Here is a 20,070-nt window from a genome sequence, read left to right on the forward strand (position 1 = left end):
AATGACACTTTTGTCATACCCGTCTTACATTATATACTAGTTATACAACATCTTAACAGGCTATGGATGCTTCGCATTATCCGGTTGTTTCATATCGCCCCCCTCATCCGCCTCCGTCAAAATTCGGCAACCATTATCTTATAAAATTAAATAAATCCTACCTTCTTGAATTGCATGTCAATGCTGTTAATTCTATTCCCCGCCTCCCGCACACACACCACCGCTATCTTCTTAGTAAACAATAAAAGTGAATCCTACCTTCTTAGTATTGACTGCGTTGACGTGCAGCAGCGGATCTCTGATATCGATGCCGGAGTCGTGATAGGACAACTTCACAAGGTGCTGGGCATCGTCCGGTTGTTCCGCCTCGCCCCCCTCCCCCGCCTCCCCCGCAGACTCCGCGGCGCTGTCGCAGCGAGACCGACTGGACTCGCCGCCGTCGTCTTTGGGCTCAGCGCTTGATGATACCTATAACAATAAATACTGTAAGTAAATAATCATGTGTAATCACTTACATGCACATATCAAGTTTTTAAGGCCATGCTTAACCAAATGGCCGAATAGTGGAAATGAGATCCCATCACTGACAAATTGCCATTATATATATTATTTATAAGCATTTTCAGCCAGGATCCGCCTATCACCACGATAATGAGTGGGAAGTCTAAAAGTAAAATATTATTCTCACCTCGCTGCCTTGATCAATTGACATCCTGTCCTTGCTAGGAATGGCCCAGTGCTGGTCCAATAAGGATTTTCGCCGGTCTTCTGTAGTCTGTTGCTGGGAAAATAAAATAAAGCAAGGAATTATAGTAAAACACAGAAAAAAAAGGATCTCATATCCGTAGAGGCCGCGCTCAGAACAGATTATCAATAAAAGGTCAGTTTACTTGCTCACGCGGTATATACGGACCCGGAAGCATTAAAGCTGATGGTACAAATATTGCGTATATTTTCAGTTTCCAGTAGCCGATGTTGACAGTCTGAGAGGGAGAAAGAGAGCGAAATATTTATAGAAAGAAAAAGAATAGCAAACCTGTAGAGCTGTTGGCGTGACTAATTCCCTGTCGAACGCCTTCGGGAAGGCGGCGCCTCCGCGCTCGTCCGCGGAGCCGGGTCTCTCTTCCCCCGCCCCCTCGCCGCGCTCCTCGGCCCCCGCCGCCGCCTGCAGCTCGGGGAATGTTTCGTCCTACGATACAAAACAATAAGTCCAGTTAATGTAAGGTGAAGAGTAACTTAAACCATAAGAGTTTATTCTTAACCTCTTCATACAAAAGCATGTCGGTTTCATGTTCATCATGTTTCGACGAAGCGAAACTATGCATGGCGATAATGCGGAAACGATAAAGTTAAATAAAGATAAAATCACCTCTTGAAGTGAATCAAATTTAATCAAGATTAATTTAAAACATTTGTGCGAGTATGTTTAGCGTTTTTATAGTTGCATCATAATAACTATAAATATAAACGTACTGCGCAAATAAAATTATCTCTATTTTATCGAATTTCCATGAATTTTGTGTGAAAGTATGTTATAATGCCGTGAGTGCCGATAATAGTTTGTATAAAATAAACATGATACTGTTAGTAAAATGGACATTTTTAATTAATTGGGCGGTGATAAGAGAAATTGATATAATGGAGTGATTGTTTAAATTGAACTCGTATATTAAGGTAATTCAATTTAGTTTAATTTTATTAAAAAAGAAAAGGTTGATAACAAAGAACAAACCAAACTTACTTTGACTAGAAGCGAGTCCTTTCCAGGAGAATGTTCCGATTTATTCATGTAGTAGATCTCGGCTTGTTCGGCTCTGAAAAAAATATTTTTATTTTATGATGCAAAATAAATTAGCTTCATGTTTAATCAATAATTAAATTTAATTAACATTTGTTTATAGAGCAGACTTAATTAAATGTGGAAGCTGAAGTTCATTTCGGAATTAATTAAAATTACGTCCAATAAATAAACACAAGACAATTATGTATTTTTTTTTACTTTAATGAAGATAGAACTTCATACTACAATTGCGCTTTATTTAGCAAATTATTGTAAAAATTCAATATTTGTTTTGATTGAAACTACACTAGTACTTAATGTCAGTTATGGTTTTAGGTATAATCGCTTGTACAAAGCAATTTATTTTTCACTACGAAACCTTATCGCCCGGTTTATGCTTCTCCCGGTTAGTAAGGCATATGCCAGTCACTTGATGGTTCCACTAAATATTTATCAACTTAACATTTTCAAAAGTAGACGACACTCACTTGTGCGCTTGATTATTGTCAGGTCCGTGGGTGCGCATGTGGGCGATGTCGTAAAAGATGGCGGCGTTGACGACGTACTCCATCGGCGCTATGACGCCGTAGGACTCCGGCCCGTGCTCCATCACCAGCGTGTCCGACACGTTGGGGTCGAACATCACGGCGTTAGGGGTGACTAGGAGAACACCGGACACTACGCCCTGGAAAGGTGATGATAATTGTGAGTGATGATAGAATATAGTCCGCGGTCTCCGTTGCAGAGTGTATACTAGTAAAGATTCAATAACTACCACTTGTACCAGTGAATAAATTTTAATCGTGTATTTCGTCTCTTTGCTATTCATTCCAAGTCAAGACACTTGCATGTTAAGCTGACTGGTGTATTATCATGAACCAATTGAGGTTGGGATCCTGTGCAAGGTTGCTAAGGCAAGACGAGGATTGCTTAGTGTAAAAACAGGCGAAACTCAGCCTCCTAGATAGTTGTGACAATGCTACCAGGTCAGGAATATAGCCGTATGGTTTCTTGTGGAAAATAAAAAAACAACTAAATTTTTTTGAGGATGCCGTAACAGTGCATAAGGAATAATAGATTGTAAGGTAGTGATATAGATAGGATGTGACTTTTTAATTTACATCTATCAATCAATCTTTATTTTTATCGCAAGGTTAATAAACATTTTAAAAGTTATATCTTTAAAAAAAGATAAGAAAAATATACCAAACTGTTATTTATAACATTACAGCACAAACACAACGGCTTTGGTAAAAGTTTCATATTACTCAATCGGCTCATATTGTCTGATTGTTGACGATGATAACAGAATTGTTTTATGGAGAACAAGAGATGTGTCATGTCATATAGACACAGCTGATTGCTCACACATCTGTTTCTTTGTTACACCGGCGATAACAATAACATTACGCGCTTAAACAACTCTTTTGCAATTACACCACAATTTCACCTTCCTGTAATTATTTAGGCGACAGACAACATTAATAAGGGAAGAGATTCGTATAAATAAGACTAGGATTTATGGTTGTAAAATAGAATTAATAAAAAAAGGGTTAGTAGGAACTAAGTATCAAAGATGGCAACTAATGGGGCGTTGAAGAAAGTGGACAAGTTGTCAGTTATCACATTTTCTATTCACCGTGTTCTGTTGTGTTAGAACTCGTCATACGTTATAAGTCATAGTCGTACAATGGTCGCAACAAAACTACACCAGGGTCAATTTAAAGATCTATTCGAATTGTGCAACTGTGGGGCCGCATTGAGACTAATAAAGATATCCACAATATGTGTCACAGAGTCAACATGTTATGAACTTCACACTGAACCTGTTTTATCATATGTATATGTAGGTACAAATTAAAGGTAGTAGGCAGTTGAATTTAAAAATTAAAACATAGAGCATGTTCACTGAAACCAACCAAGCTGCAAAATAAAATTGAGAATACGAAGGTACGTAAACTACGTTGAGAGAAACAGAGCTGCAATCTTGAGGTTGACAAGGAAATTTGGGACAGATTTCGCTAAAGTATATGAAAAATTTTAGTAGACAGGAACAGACTGCAAATAAGGGTTTCACGTACAAAATACACTTTTCAAAGTGTCAACCACATTGATGCGTCGATCTTCTGTGATATCGCTTACTCATTATTAGCGCCTTGTCATTTTATTGCTTCAGTTTTGTTAACATTGTATATGTATTCACGTTTCTAGGGATAATATTTCACAAAGTTACGTTATGGTATGCTTCAACTTCTTCTACTGATAACATGAGAAAAGAACACCTCATTCTTTTAAGCATTGATACTAGAGACATTTATTTTTTATATGTATACTTTCAGAACCTACTAATGCTCTGTTTACTTTACAACAGTTTAAAACCATACCCAAAGCTAATTTGTTATAGTTTATCTCGTTAACTTAAGTGTATTTCATTTTTATGTCTGGTTTGGTTTCTGGCTCGAAGGTCTGTGGTCCGATATGTTATTTATATATAAAAAGTGATAACATTTGTGTACCTGTCCATCAGTGATATGTCGCACGTTGATCTTGAGGAACCGCTGCGGAGCGCTGCTGCTACTGGGCTGCTCCGGAGAAACGGGCCGCAAGCTGTCCAATATCTCTGTAAAGTTATATTATTTCATTAAGAAAAGTCTTGAGATGGGTCTATGAATCTTGTGACTACTGTCTCTGTCAACCCCCTAATGTATATAGACGTGATTTTTGGAAGTATGTCGTTAAGAGAAATTCATTGTACCTATATAAATATTTAACTCGGTGCAAATGTAAATGTCAATTGCTGTTTGTACAAAAAGTCATCTTTTTCATTGATAACATTTCTTGTAGTAATTGACAGGCAAAATAGGTGTAACTATAAATTTATTTGTATATCTTTATCGATCTAGATTGATTAGATGATATGTTGGACACATAAAAATTATAGTACACAAATAATTGAGTAGATACCAAATTATTATTGAAGTAAATTAACAATAGGAATTACGAAGAATTTCTTCATGCTCTTTCTGATTAGCTTCATGCATGAAATAGGACAACCTTGAAACAAAACGTCAAGCCTTCAGAAACCGATTTGCATTTCAGAAGTGCCTGCTGATAAGTATTTTAAATGTAAAATATTTGCATTTCAAACATTACTTGTTATAGTTGTTATTCTTCGGCACAACTGTTATCAGTTGGCAACAAATATACCTACACATACTTAATACTATACGTGTCCTATTTTCAAAAATGTGTGGATGATACTAGGCTAAAATGGATGGAATATCAATTTCCTATTTATATAAACATTCAATGGCGATAAGTTGTATGGCTGTATTACATTTAAATTTATCTCTGTTTGATGTTTATCTAAACACAACAACGCTTTTATTAAACTCTTATTACGATAAACAGGAAAACATTATCCGTTTTATGAATTTTCCTTACCTTTTTCCTGTGCTGGCTCGCTGGGGGCGCCCGCCGTGGATTCGGAGGTATTGTCGCCGCTCTCGGAGGGCCCGTCGGAGTCCTTGTCGCCATCTGAAAGCCGACACGAACGGTAATTAACAGCTGTTATTGTTTACGCGAACGACACGCGATCCACACGCACGACACGAAAACAAACACACCTTGATACAATCGTTTCAGGAATTCAAAACTGAACATTCTAGACCTGAAACGTTTCGACCACAACCATTATACCGGCGCACTAATCGCGTACTATCAATCGAGCCCCATATCTCGGTCGTAGCCGGCAAACCGACGGCGGCGTACAAATTGATTTCAATGCTGTGTAATTAATCGAAGTGGGCTAGAAGTATTGTGGATTTAATTTAAAACAGCGTGATCGCGCCGGCACGCCCGCCTCTGTGCTCTGCAGTCGTCGACTGTCGTAATTTTTGTTTGCCGTGCAAATAGGAGAAAAATTTGTTCCATGTCTACGTCACGCGGGAATGAATAACACCAAGGCTGATTGTGTAGTTGTTAGACGCGGACAATATATAACGCGCATGCTACCGATAACATCGGTAATAAGCATTTTTCATGAAATATATGCCACTGGCGGTACAAAATTATGTTATATGTATAGCGAAAATCAAACTTGTGTCGCATTAGCCACATTATGGAATGCAAAATTTGCTACAGGCCCCGCATAAACTTTAACGACCCCGTTTGTTGCTTAATTTTATAGGGTGCTAATCACTAAATCTAATTTATATTTTAAAAATCATGACAAATATGCAATTAAACTTTTAGCCAAAATGATAATGTGATAATCATTTGGCACATCGTTTAATGTTCGTGTTAATATGGCCTGACATAAAGATATATTTTTTAAGGTTAATAAACGTCTTAAAAAAACAGAGCAGTAGTACAATATTTACTTATTATCTAAATATAGACAGTGACGAAAAACACGAGAAAAATTAATGATCAAACGAACTTACCTGTACGTGAAGTTCGATCATAATTATATGATCAGCTTCATTCGATGCAATTATTTTTACATATTGTAGTCGAGCTTCCACGCCACCGCCTTGCACGTTTGTAGAAAGTGGGAAAAAATAAATTCACACTGGCAACACCATCCCCACCTCACAGCCGCCCGGTTGGATCTCGTCATTTAGTTCAAAGCAACATATTCCAAATGCATGTTTAGATTTTTCATAATGGTGGGTGGGACAATCAACTATGTGGGAGGGTTATTAATAATTGCATCGAATGAAGCTGATCATATAATTATGATCGAACTTCACGTACAGGTAAGTTCGTTTGATCATTAATTATATTTCTCAGCTTCATTCTTAGCAATTATTTTTACATATTGTAGGATGTTTAAAGAATATAAAAAATTATGAAAAATCAGCAATATTTATTAATTGTGTCCAATTGACATTAAACAAAAACCCTAATATATTAATTATCATTCTGAGAACGGCATATGTTTAACATAACAATTAATGTTGTTGATTGGAGAGAATTGCTTTTGAGAATTGATTCGTAGAAGTAACAATGCTTCTGTTATAGAACCTCGCGAATACCGAAGAAGATTCACTCCAACCCGCCGTTTTACGAATCACATCTAGACTAACCCCTAGTGCGTTAGCTTTAGACGTGGCTGCATGCCGAGTACTATGCGCTGTAAAAACTGAAGTATCTAAACCGCTTTTTTGCAATGTATCTTTAATCCATTTGCTAAGTCTTTGTGATGTGATTTTATGATGAGGTTTCCGGTAACTTATAAATAAACTATCTTCATCGGATGAGCGAAGGTTAATTGTTCTTTGCATGTATAAAATGAGACATGTAGCTGGACAAATACGTGGGTTTTCGGTAAAAAACGGCAATTTTAAGACTGGTTGCTCTGAATTTACACGTGTTGTTTTAATACGGTCTGGAATTTTAATAATAACTTCTACATTTTCTTTTACGTCTATATTAGATATTTTTATTAAAGAAATGGTTTGTACTCGGTGTGCAGTCACCAGCGCTAGAAGAGTTACCAGCTTCTTTGATAATTTTTCTAAATTCAGAGACTCATTAGGCCATTGCGTTGCTAGATAATTTAGCACAATATTTGGGTCCCACGTTAAGTTATACTTGGGAGCTGTAGGTCTGAGATGAAAAACTCCTTTCATAAATCGTTTCACGCTCTCGTTGTTAAGATAAGATGATCCTAATAACAAAGATATTGCCGACTTATGGGAATTAATCGTACCATACTGTGCCCCGTTAGTAAAGAGTGAAGATAAGTAATTAATGAGATTTGCAATAGATGGCTCTAAAAAATTAAAATTATTCAATTCGCAATAATTAATCCAATTTTTGATACAGTAATCATACTGTTTGTATGTATTACCGGTAAGAGAAGACAAAATTATATCGATAGATTTATCATTTAAGGATTTGCGTAATAACGAGTTCCTGATAATTTCACGGCAGCTAAAATGAGTGTCTGGTTCATGTTGTGGGACAACCTGTAAGGAGATTTTAACAAGTTAATACTCGGGCCAAACTCTAAGAAATCTGAGACGATCAATTTTTTCAATACCGGGAACCACGGTTGGGTTGGCCAATATGGCACAACAATTATTCCTATAGCTCGGTCTGCTATTATTTTTTGTAATGCTTTTTGTATAAGTGCAAACGGGGGGAAAGCATAAAAGTAAAGTTTAGACCAAGAAATAGTAAATGCATCTACTCTCCACGCATCTGGATCACTCTTCCAGGAGACAAACCTAGTGCATTTAGAATTACAGCGGCTTGCAAACAAATCTATGTCTGGTTTGCCAAAAGATTGTACAATTTTAAGGTAAGCTTCGTTAGATAGTTCCCACTCGGTATCCGTAAATTTTTTACGCGACAACCGATCAGCTTCGTAATTGTCATGTGTATTTATATAAGATGCGAATATTATAAGGTTTCGTTTCTCACACCACTGCCATAATTCTTTTGCTATATCATGAAAGAGAGGGTACTGAACACTTCCCATTCGATTGATGCATGAGATAGCAGTAGTATTGTCAATTCTCAACAATACCTCACAATTAGACAAATTTTTTGCAAAAGTTTTCAGTCCGAAAAAAGCTGCTTTTAATTCTAAAACATTTATATGCAAATTTGATTCATGATCCTTCCAAAATCCATAGATTTTGTTATCATCGCAATGAGCTCCCCAACCGCTAGTAGATGCGTCTGAGAATATTTCAAGTTTGAATTGATTGAATCTAAACGGATTCCCGCTGGATTCTATATTATCAAGCCACCAATCGATATCATGCTTTAGTGTTTCGGGTAAACTAATTGTTTGATCGTAGCTAGGATTATTTTGAAGGCAAAGATACTTATGACGCTCAAAAACTTTAGTATAAAGCCAACCGTAACTGATAGCTGAACAAACTGATGTTATTAAACCTACGAATTTTGCAAAATCGCGTAACCTGCACTTTTTGACACGTCTTAACTTAATCAATTGGTCTTTAACTTTGTTAACCTTGGTTTCGGGTAGTTTTAAAACCATGTCATAGGAATCAAAAATAAAACCTAAAAATTTACACTGTTTACTAGGTGTAAAGCAGCTTTTTTGATTGTTGATTAGAAATCCGAGATGTTCAAGTAAACTTTTTGTATAAGACACATTTTTCTGGCATTCTCTATAAGTACGACCCAAACAAAAAATATCGTCTAGGTATATTACAGACATGAAACCCTTAGATCTCAAGAATTCAATCACAGGTTTTAACAATTTCGTAAATACATACGGTGCTGTAGATAAACCAAATGGAAGACAATTAAATTCATACAAACGGTCGTTATATTGAAATCTAAGGAATTTTTTAAAGGCTATATCTATGGGTATTAAAAAATAGGCATCCTTCATGTCTAAAGATGCCATATAGCAATCGTTTGTTATAAGTTTGGACGCTGTCCTATAATCTTCCATTTTAAAATGGTAAGTTGTAACAAAGTTATTTAAACATTTTAAATTTAAAATAAAACGGTGGTCACCGTTCGGTTTGGGTACTAAAAACACACTTGATATAAATTCGTTATTCACATGTTTACATTCTGAAATGGCTTGTATCTTTAATAAAGAATTAATAGAATTGACAAATAATTTGTCTTCTGCATTTGACTTGGGCACTACATTAGGAGTACCTGTACGAAAAGGAGTAGACTTAAAAGGGATTTTATATCCTTTTAACCAAGACAAAACTGTAAAGTCTTGTGTGATATCTTTCCATTTCGAGAAAAAAAAACTTAAGACGCCCTGAATATACCTCTTTTAGCGCCTCCTGTTGCTCCCTGTTCGCTCCGATGTCTCCCGATCTCGACGTCCCCGCTGTTGAAAGTCGTTGGCCGAAGTCTGGCGTTGGCGCGTTCTGCCCGATTCCGTCTTGGGAGTTATCTTCCGAGGCATCGTTTTCCAGTTTAAACGAGCTTTGGAATTTTTGTTCGGCTTAATAAAATTATTTTTATTAAATATGTTATACCTATCATTTTTGATCTGTTTAAGATCGGCTGCCGACCTCTTTATATTCTTTGCTGATTTTAATTTTTCAGATATGTTTTCTCCGAAAAGTAATTTGTCTCGGGTTGACTCCGTAAGAGTTTCTCTAAGTTCCTGGTTTATCGAAGATATAACAAATCCACGGCGTGTTCTCGTATCACTGAAGTGACTATCACACAGCAATCGCATGCATCGCTCAGCGGTTTTAAAATTTTTGTGTGACTTTCTTTCGAGATTGTCATTTCAATTGCTTGATTAATGGCAGCTATAGCTACAGATAACTGTTTTTGTTTAGCTAATAGAGAAGAGTCTCTTTTTACCATATTGTCGGCTAATGCGACCTTTACCTCCGCGTTAAGCGATGGCGCCACAAGCATATCACAATTTTCGGGTATTAAATATTCATTTAATAATCTATCTTTTTCATCTTTGGAAAGCCCTTTCGACAGGATGTCTTGCCATCTAGACGCCAAGTCTTTGTGGGTTGGTTTGCCAAACTTATTATCAATTTTAGGAGCGCTACCCAATAGAACAAGAATTTCGTTGTCTAATTCTGAATCTGTATTCTCCACTGCCTGGGAAGTTGAGGGTATTTCATTGGAATTCGTTGTAGTAGGGCTTGACAGTACGTCATTAGCACTGTGAATTAAATCGGCTCCTACAACAAAACATTTGTTTAAACGTAATGGAGATAGCCCATATGGCGTCTCGCAGTACCACAAATGCATTTTTACGTATTTTTTGTGAAAGAGATAGCCCAGATGGCGTCTCGCATCACATACGTATTTTGGTGTATTTGTAACGTTATTGCGCTCATTGATAATTTAATATCGTGAAAGAGATGGCCCATATGGCGTCTCGCATCACAGGACAGAAAAGTTTTATGCATACAATATTTTAACAGAACAGAGAATAAAAAAAATATATATGTGGGTAGATTAAGTTTTAATATCAAAACCACTATTACGTAAAATAAAAACCACTATTATCAAAATAGTGGGTAAAATGAAGTAAAATAATAAACTCACCTTCTTGTTCATAATCTGAGTTGTCGCTGTCCGAGTAAATAATTAAACGCCTACGTTTTTTATTTGATTTTTCTTTTAATTGTGATTTAAGCTTTTTTATTTTCTTGTGGATTCTTTCACTGCTGCTGTCACGTTTCCTTTTATTCGGCATAATGATTTCGAAAATAGTAGTACACGTGCGAAGGCTTGAGCACGAAAACACGGAATGACGAGATCCAACCGGGCGGCTGTGAGGTGGGGATGGTGTTGCCAGTGTGAATTTATTTTTTCCCACTTTCTACAAACGTGCAAGGCGGTGGCGTGGAAGCTCGACTACAATATGTAAAAATAATTGCTAAGAATGAAGCTGAGAAATATAATAATTCTTTTGTGTCCATCCTTGATTGAGCGTTTACCATAAATTACGATATTGTTAGGCATAATCAAATGACCTGGAACATTACAAGCGAATTTTCCAGTACTATTCTTCTGTAATTTAGACTAATAGGATTACAAACTACATACTTCTGTTTTATTATAGACTTCATCAGTGCAGTGATACTAAAAAATGAAACGATCGATAATATAATACAATTATTAAAAGACATCCTTTAAATAATAAATAAGGGTGTTTCCTTTCAAGTAAATTGGTAAATTGTTGTCTTTACGAAGGCCGAGTTACAAAGCAAGTTTCTCATCCGAGTCATCAGTCACGGTTGAAACTTGCCTCGAACGCAACGTCCATTTGACCGTGAAACTCTTTGGCTATTGAAATTCTTTTATAACTGTTGGTTGTGGTTAACCAGACAGTAGGGTTGACGTCAGTTAGGTGACGGATACTAATAAGGAGTCAATAAATTAAATAGTTTCACTACGACCTCTTTGCCTAGACAGGCATATGCTCATGATTGATTAATTTAAATAGATTATAGGTAAGAGAAATTTCGATTCACTTTATTTTCTCAATAAAAAATAAAATAAAACGTCATTACATTTATTCACGGTTCAAACATGACATAGTGTTAAATATAACATGACCTCCAAAGAAAAAGGATGCATTGCAAATAAAATATGTTTCAAGTAGTGTGTTTGCATGTAAGAGATACGGTTGGAGTGTAGGAAATGCACTTGGAGCAGTACCAACTATGCTGATTAGTTTACATTGCTTCTATTATTCATCGTAACGCGACTCACAGTTGCAAACTATACTATTCACACGGCGTCGTCCGTAAATATATTGGGTGGTTGAAAAGGGGTCAGTAGCTCGTAAATGTAATATATATTTTGAAAGCGAAGGAAACAATAAATTACTTATTAGTAAAGTATGCTTATTTAAGCCGTAACATTTAGAGAGTATATTTTCAAAAATAGCACATCCTGAATATTTACAGTCTACCACCTGCACCAACTGTTTCAAATACTATAAAATATATATCATACTATAATACTTTATTTAAACAAAATGACGCTTTCCTATGAATTAGCTATAAGAGACCTTTAGACATGCTTTTGTATCTGGCTTCTATTAATATTATTCTTGTTATGTTTTTTGTATAAACAATTCAGACAGTATCACTTCGCCTTATTTTAAACTTCACCATTACGTGATAGAACTGAACCGAAATCTAAAAATAAATGTAGGACGGCTCACGACTTCATGCCAGAATTTGAGAAAATCTTTTAACTATCTGTTTAATGATAAGATGAGAAAATATTTCTAATGCATTATCTTTCAAGAAGTTTCCTGTTCTACTTTTTATATATCTGCAATCTTTGCTAACCCATTTGTGTGGCACGCATGTAACGATTATTTGCATCTGTCATACAGTCAAGTCATTATCGCTATCACATCCTTGGCATTAGCTCCGCTTATCTCATAATACTGAAAATTTAATAGCAGGTGTCCCATATAAATTAATTTGTGCTGCTGTGGAAAATCTAGTCGTAGAATTATAATACTGTACTAGCTTTTGCTCGCGACTTTACCCGCGTTGTTACTTTTTTGCAATAATGTCCTCAGGGTCAACTTTATCTCTGTACCAAATTTTATCAAAAGCGTAATAGGCAGAGTTACATTCGCATTTATATTATTGGTGCAGTGTGATTCCCGGAACCAATTGAAAAAATTATAGGACTACTACCATATCTTTCCCATGGATGTCTTAAAAAGCGACTAAGGGATAGGCTTATATTCTTCGTTTCTTCTTTAGAGATTCTTGTTTTAGGCGAAGGGCTAGCTTACTATTTGAATGTCAATTATATTGTGTAGCTTAACAGCTAAACGTTAATATTTCAAGACTGTTGGCTCTGTCTACCCCGCAAGGGATATAGACGTGATTATATGTATGTTACATTAAAAGTAGGGATTAGAAAGAATTTGTATGAAAACATAATATTTGTGTGAGACTTTCTATTTATACAGTTAATAAGATTGAAAGTATTACCATATCGGCTAAATTCCATTATTAAGCCATCTTTAAGAAAGTATGGGATAGACAGAGCAAATTGTCTCGAATTGGGCCTTGATACCGTAAAGTAAATGTGTAAAAACTTCAACCTCTTTATTTTATCACAATAATGTCACAAGAAATTGATGTTAATTTGATTTGATAAGAAAATTTACTATAAATGTTTACGTTCTCTTAACTAGACGGGAGGTTTGAAGGACATGAAGTGACAGGAATTCAAGATCCCATCCGGCGTATCTTTCATTTCCTAATATCAGGCATCGGCGAGTCGAATGTCACCCACGTCGCTGAACTCAAATAGATTTACCCTCTTCCGTGACGACATTTATCAGATTCAGTTTACATTTTTTCAATGGAGGTCAATTGAGTTAATATAATTTTATGTAAAGACTCATGGTCCTTCAATGCATTTCGCATTCGGTTTTTAATAAATATAATTATTTATATCTAGGCGTTTCTTTTTGTTTGGGCCCATCGAGTTACTAGGTTAATCCTAAATATGATAGGTACTTTCAGTTATTTTATTAAACACCTTAATTTCAATAACAAAAATACTTCTTTCTTTTGCTCAAGTTCTACAGTACATGGAATCAATACTTGGAATTAAAGCCTTATAAACGTTCTATGGATAAACACATTTGGGCAAGTCGGATTATATTTCAAAGGCAAGTTACTTTTAAAAGTTTCAGTTCATTATTTATAAAAGGAGAATATAAGACAAAGATTTTCCTTTAATCCCCTTCACTTGAAAAATATGTGAAAGCGATAACTTAATTTTTCTCACATTTTTCATAAAAGCTTCACGGAAATATGATATTAGATTTTCATCAAATAACTCTCTCAAAGGCACAAAGCTGAAGTTGATGCAAGGCAATATTGAAATATATTTTTTAGCATCTCCCTGTTTAAATAACTGAACTGCATAGCATTTTATTTATTCTATAAAACATTTATAGATGAAACATTTATGTTATTTATTTTCAGCCAATATGGCATCGCGAATAATATAAATATTTTCAGATATACGATATTTCAATATTGACTTCATTTGCAAATACCTCGGGAGTATAGTGCAATTTAACCGTTTAGATAAAATTTGATTCAGATTGATGATAGCTTACGTTTCGTTTCACTTTCATGAATAATTTCTTTAGTTTAAGCAGGTAGAAAGCAAGTGCATATATACAATGTGATGTGCATATATCTCACCTTTCCTCTTGTCAGGTACTAGCAGGGTCTGCCCAGGGAATATGAATTGTGTAGCGAGTCTATTAAGCTTGGTCAGTTCTGATGGCGTGGTGTCGAAACGCGCGGCGAGGGAAGTCAGGGTGTCACGGTCACGGACCTGCAATAGATAACACAAGACATACAATCACGCCTCTTTTCCAGAGTGATAGACATAAACAACATCTTGCCACGATCCCTGTTTTTTTCTGCGTTTCAGAGTATTCTTGACCCTGATGATGCCGATTGAACAAGATACTTTTGTCTAGGGACCCTGTGCAATACCTTGTATATTTGCTCAATCAATCAGCTTCTTTTCATCGAAAATCCTCGGAATCCGGAATCCTATCCTCGGAAAACTCGTAAGTTAAAATGTCAGCCTAAGCCCGTTAAAATTTTCTTACTAAGATTGGAAATTGTCTGTGGCGTAGATAGGCCTAGAAATATAGAATGACAAATCACAGGGCTACCAATATTCAGGCGAGCGCACGCACGCTTTTGTTATCTTATTTCCGGTGGTACATAGTAATTATAAGAAATATTGTACGCAACCAACACTTCCAAAAACTGTCTTACATATTGTTAAATGCAGATGGTAGAAGACCTTGAGACTTTATACTAGTCCACGTGAAAATTTGCAATACTTTCTATTAATTTGAACTTATAAGAATCAAGACTGCATAATTGCGATGATAAACATTTCTATGATAGCATATTTTTCTAATATTAACCAGATCTGGACTGATAATCTAATTTTTTTTAATGCATTTTCCCTTATAATTTGAATGAAGTCCACTTACCGTATAGGTCATTGTTTTAATTGGGGGTGGTGGGGGCAGTCTCTTGACATGTTCGTCCTCATCTGTAATAAAAAAAATATTTAACACAAGAAATATCACATCAATTGTTGCAGCAGTATAATACTAATTTTATCGCGAGTTAACTGAATTATAGTCTAATTCATTATATGACCATGAGACAATATGGGTAAGAAGTTCCCCTGTAAAGGTTGAGGAGGTCACGGCGGGTAAAGGCGGGTGAACGGTGACCTGAATATCCATTCCAGGTTTGTGGTAACAAACGGGCCCCGCGCTCCTCTCCAGAGTGGTGAGGATGTAACAGGACAAACGCGAGGAGGATGACGCGTACCATTCATTATGCTATGTAGATTTTTCAAGTCAATAGGTATGCTGCCCGCTTAAGTCTTTATGTCCACCGACGTTTCCTAAAACACGCAACGAATATCAATGCGGTTATCAACGTAAGTAAAACTATTTTATATTTCTTGCCAGTTAACTTATAGGCATATGTGCGCCGCTGTATTTTTAATATACAAACATACATACATACATAAAATCACGCCTCTTTCCCGGAGGGGTAGGCAGAGACTACCTCTTTCCACTTGCCACGATCCCTGCATACTTCCTTTGCTTCATCCACATTCATAACTCTCTTCATGCAAGCTCGGCGGTTTGGGTACTTTTGACCTGACCCTTATATGTCTTTATTCCTTACGAGGTAGATAGAGCTCACCATCTCGAAAACATTTATAGCTGTAGGCTTAGTAATGGAATGGTGTATTAAGTCCTTTAAATTGTCCTATATGTTTTTGTTATTTATTTTACTGTGCAATAAACATATTACACTAGTCCTTTAATATAAATTGCCGTGTACGTGATAGTAATTCACATATTTGTGTTAACGTGTATTCGGGTGTTTCGTCTACCTGTCCCTAATTTTTCATAATAATTCAACGCCTTGAATTTAGTTCGAGCATGATATAATGTGGCAGGTTGCTACGCGGCGACGACAGGCGCCAAGGGGGCGAGGTTTCCTGAATAACCGGTTCAGACATTCAGACTATTTCTAACTCCGGCTCTGATACTGCATTCTAGCCTGAATTTCAGATTTCATTATAGGACTGAAATTATCTTGCATCTGACGTTCTAGGTCAAAGACGGCCGTAGTACATATCAGACTTCGGATATGATTAAGAGAATCTATCAAATATGTACTTACTTACTGACATTATACACGTATCATTGGAAAAATATCACTTAAATTTCCATGCATGGCTAAGTCTATGTACGAAAAAATCGGACAGGACAATACCTATTTTTCAACTTATTCAAAAACCTCCCCTTTCATTCACATTTTTAATGCAATGCGACCGAGCCGAAGTGCAGCCCGGTTTAGCCAAGGGTTAATTGCTATATTTAAAAAAACCATAAAACTTGTACTGATCTTTTAATGATAAATTTAATATGTGACGTGATGTAGTTAATGCCGATAATGAAAATGAATATTTATTATTTTCCTGTTCTAAAATTATTAAAAACAAAATAAACTGATGATGAAAATGACGTAAACGGCTAAACAAACCTGTTTATTCAGTCAAAAGTTTATCATATACCGTGTATTAATCATTGTCAAAATATAATATTTTATACCAAAAATCAACAAAGTTGACGTGGAAAATTGCAATTAAATTACTGTATCAATCTATCATAATAATTTTATTAGTCGTTCAGCGGCTGAAATATAAATCATGGGATTTGCCGCCATAACCGCGTGCAAACATAAACAAACATACACAGTCATAGGATTTTAACTGCGATATGACTGAATTAATTATAGCCGTTTCACAGCCGGATGCCGTTTTACAACTGGCATGTTTATTTGGAAAACAGACTGGTGCCAAAGTGCGTCTCAATCTTCAACTCCTTGGTTTAACACATTGAATTTAATGTCTTGAATAAAGTCGTAAATTTACATCTAGCCGCAGCGGACTCCTCCTTAGAAAACTGTTAAAACCGATTAACAATCATTCATATACTTACTAAGCGATAGCATTAAATAAACTGTCATATATTTACTCTTTGGTAACACACTCCATGATGTAGTCATACTGACTTTTTTATGATTTACACCATGGTTACAGTTAATATGTATATATTGTTAATAAATGACTCATGATGTGAAAACATTAAAATGTTTTATTTAACATAAACAAAATGCAATTTATGTACTAACAGACCCCCTTTCTTTATTTACCTAATGTCATAGAATATTCGAGATAGCATATGGTTGTAGAGTTCAAATCCCAGGATCCGCTAAAGACTGCCTGAAAGATGTAACAAAGTTCCAACTAAGGTTGACTCGGGAATATTGTACGACGAATGGAATGATTATGATAATTCAAATACATTCCGAAGTCATCAATCATCAAATTAAACCATAAATTAAAAGTTCTCCTCTTATTAGATGGAGATTAAACATAACTATTACTATTTCATTCATACATTGTCTATACCTGTGGACAAACATTGTGTCGCACGCAAAAACGAATGCAAGCAAAATTAGTTAAACATAATGCTGGTAGTTTGAATGAATTGCAGATTTACAGTAATTTTGTAGCAATGCAACCGGACACTTCCTATGCAGGTCAGTTGTGTTGTTAATTGAAAAACATTGATATTACATGCATAAAATCGCGAGTCTTTTCAGATACCTTCGCACGAAAAATTAAGAAAATACCGCTAGGTATATACATATTTATATAGGATATATAACATAGATTGAAATGCATATGGGAAAAATCGTATGAATAGTCCTAGCCTTGATGAATAAGAAATGAATTTTCCATAGTCATGACACTAAAATGGATTAAACTGGCCATTTGTTTTTTTTTCTTTTCATGCATCACAAAACTTATTTTTTACGGCTGAATATTCAAAAGCAATTTATTTAATCTAAGAGTGAGTATACTTGAGTGTTTTGCTAAATTTTCCTGTTAATATACGTATCTGTTCGGGTGACCTAGGTAATTTTTTGGAGGTAAATATGATCCAAATTTATACTAAAAGTGAACGCTTCAGGGAGGAGTTACCTAAATGCGCATGAAATAAAGCCCTTCAAAAAAAGAAAAGTCAAGTTAAATCTCTTAAAAAAATCGAGCAGCTGTGGCCTTCGCACAGATAATCTTGTCTTGTAATATAAATGTAAATACACGAAATGCATATCAGAGGGGATACGACGTTTGAATTTTAATAAGTGTCTCATAAACTGCGCAGTAATCCCTTGGGCAGTGGTTCGTGGTTAGTGGTACGCTGAAATACCTGATCCGTACGAGGTCTCTGGTTCCTAGCCAAGTCGGTCAGCAGGGTCTTATGAAACATAAAATAAAATACTATTGAGAATTTACATGCTACCTTGCAGAGACCAGGTTTTGGAATTTGAAGAGAGTGTAACATAAATGAGAATTTGTAGCGCATGAGATGAGAGAGACGACGGCTGTTGTTATTCATTCGAGAATACCTCCGAAGAATTATTTTGCTAATATGATAAAATCACAGTATGACTACGAGGACATGTGTATCCTCGCACTTATGGTATGACAAACTAGTATGACCAAGAGGAAACAGCGCCCTATCTTTCTCCAAATCACCCCCTCTATCGGTCGGTCACTGGTAAAAATAGCTCAGGCTTTGAGACCGACGCGCCATCACGATTTGTAATTTTAGTATATAAGTACGTACATACATACATAACATATAATCACGTCTATATCCCTTGCGGGGTAGACAGAGCTAACAGAACAACAAGTTTATAAGCCTATTCCTTAGTCGCCTTTTACAACATCCATGGGAACGAGATGGAGTGGTCCTATTCTTTTTTTTTTATTGGTGCCACACGGCCAATAGTATATAAGTAATATAAATAAATACACTAATAATAAGTAAAATAAATAATACTCAGACCAATGACGACATGTAACGAAATTACTTTAAAATGCACGGAAAACACTCGGCCGCGTTACGCAAACCATATCCTCTTGTTACTACAAGGTGGACAACATTTCCATTCATAAGATATTTACGGTATACAATCCGGTGTTGTGGCGACCACTCACCTCTATGCACTGCGTCGAACCTGCCCTCGACCTTGGAGCGGAGAGCCTCCAGGTCGAACGGCGCGCCGAACCCATGGTCCACTGATCGGCTTTTAGACCTGAAACACGAGAAGAAATTTCAATATAAGTACTATAAAATATTACACGATTTGAAAATAAAACTGCATACGGTTCTACTTATTAATGGAGAAACTGATATACTCGTACATATATTAAATATTTTGTATCATAATTTTTATCAGTCATAGAAAGGTCGGGTTTCTGAAAATGCTTTAGAGCTTCGATGGCATATGTACTTCCTGCTACAGGTTCATGACAAATAATACATTTTTCCTTGTATGCTGTCCTGACTCAAGCTTTAGACATTTGAGGTCGCTGCTCGAGTAATGGCAAAGACAGCGTCCCAAATAAACCGGTGATACAAATAGACCGCGAGCAATGAACAAGCCACTATATAAGACTACTACTTTAGAAAAAAAATGAAGACTACTAGCCAATATCCATCAAAAATTAATCTGATCCAAACATGCAAATATTTCCTAGGCAATTAATCTCATGTGATAAAAGCCTCTTCTTTTAAATGTGTTTTAATAATTATATATAAAGTAATACATGTATATATTTGTGTCTGAAGTAAAGAAAATAAATAGAAAAAATATTGTTTTTACCTA

General features: G+C 35.8%; 2 protein-coding genes across 17 annotated transcripts in view; both read right to left on the reverse strand.

Annotated features, from left to right (window-relative positions):
• LOC106136932 (nuclear receptor coactivator 7) overlaps nt 1–20,070 on the reverse strand; it is a 106,889-nt gene that overhangs the window by 25,698 nt on the left and 61,121 nt on the right. For 15 of the 16 annotated variants that reach the window (XM_060954619.1, XM_013337613.2, XM_060954622.1 and 12 more), the window contains 10 exons: nt 19,400–19,497; nt 15,288–15,349; nt 14,473–14,608; nt 5,225–5,317; nt 4,297–4,400; nt 2,269–2,465; nt 1,742–1,814; nt 1,037–1,189; nt 689–781; nt 259–468 (listed from right to left, as the gene is read on the reverse strand). In XM_060954619.1, the coding sequence (XP_060810602.1) occupies nt 259–468; nt 689–781; nt 1,037–1,189; nt 1,742–1,814; nt 2,269–2,465; nt 4,297–4,400; nt 5,225–5,317; nt 14,473–14,608; nt 15,288–15,349; nt 19,400–19,497 (1,219 nt within the window). Of the gene's footprint in view, nt 1–258; nt 469–688; nt 782–1,036; nt 1,190–1,741; nt 1,815–2,268; nt 2,466–4,296; nt 4,401–5,224; nt 5,318–5,406; nt 5,669–14,472; nt 14,609–15,287; nt 15,350–19,399; nt 19,498–20,070 lie in introns of those variants that run through there. The other variant, XM_013337615.2, reaches the window with a different exon arrangement.
• Nucleotides 7,617–11,066, reverse strand: LOC132904382 (uncharacterized). Its single transcript, XM_060954626.1, has 3 exons — nt 10,817–11,066; nt 9,559–10,446; nt 7,617–7,755 (listed from the first exon to the last, which is right to left on the reverse strand). The coding sequence occupies exons 1-2, from the start codon at nt 10,965–10,967 to the stop codon at nt 9,908–9,910; spliced, it is 690 nt and encodes a 229-aa protein (XP_060810609.1). The 5' UTR covers nt 10,968–11,066; the 3' UTR covers nt 7,617–7,755; nt 9,559–9,907.

The sequence above is a fragment of the Amyelois transitella genome, chromosome 4, assembly GCF_032362555.1.
Source record: "Amyelois transitella isolate CPQ chromosome 4, ilAmyTran1.1, whole genome shotgun sequence".
In the NCBI taxonomy this organism is placed as follows: domain Eukaryota; kingdom Metazoa; phylum Arthropoda; class Insecta; order Lepidoptera; family Pyralidae; genus Amyelois; species Amyelois transitella.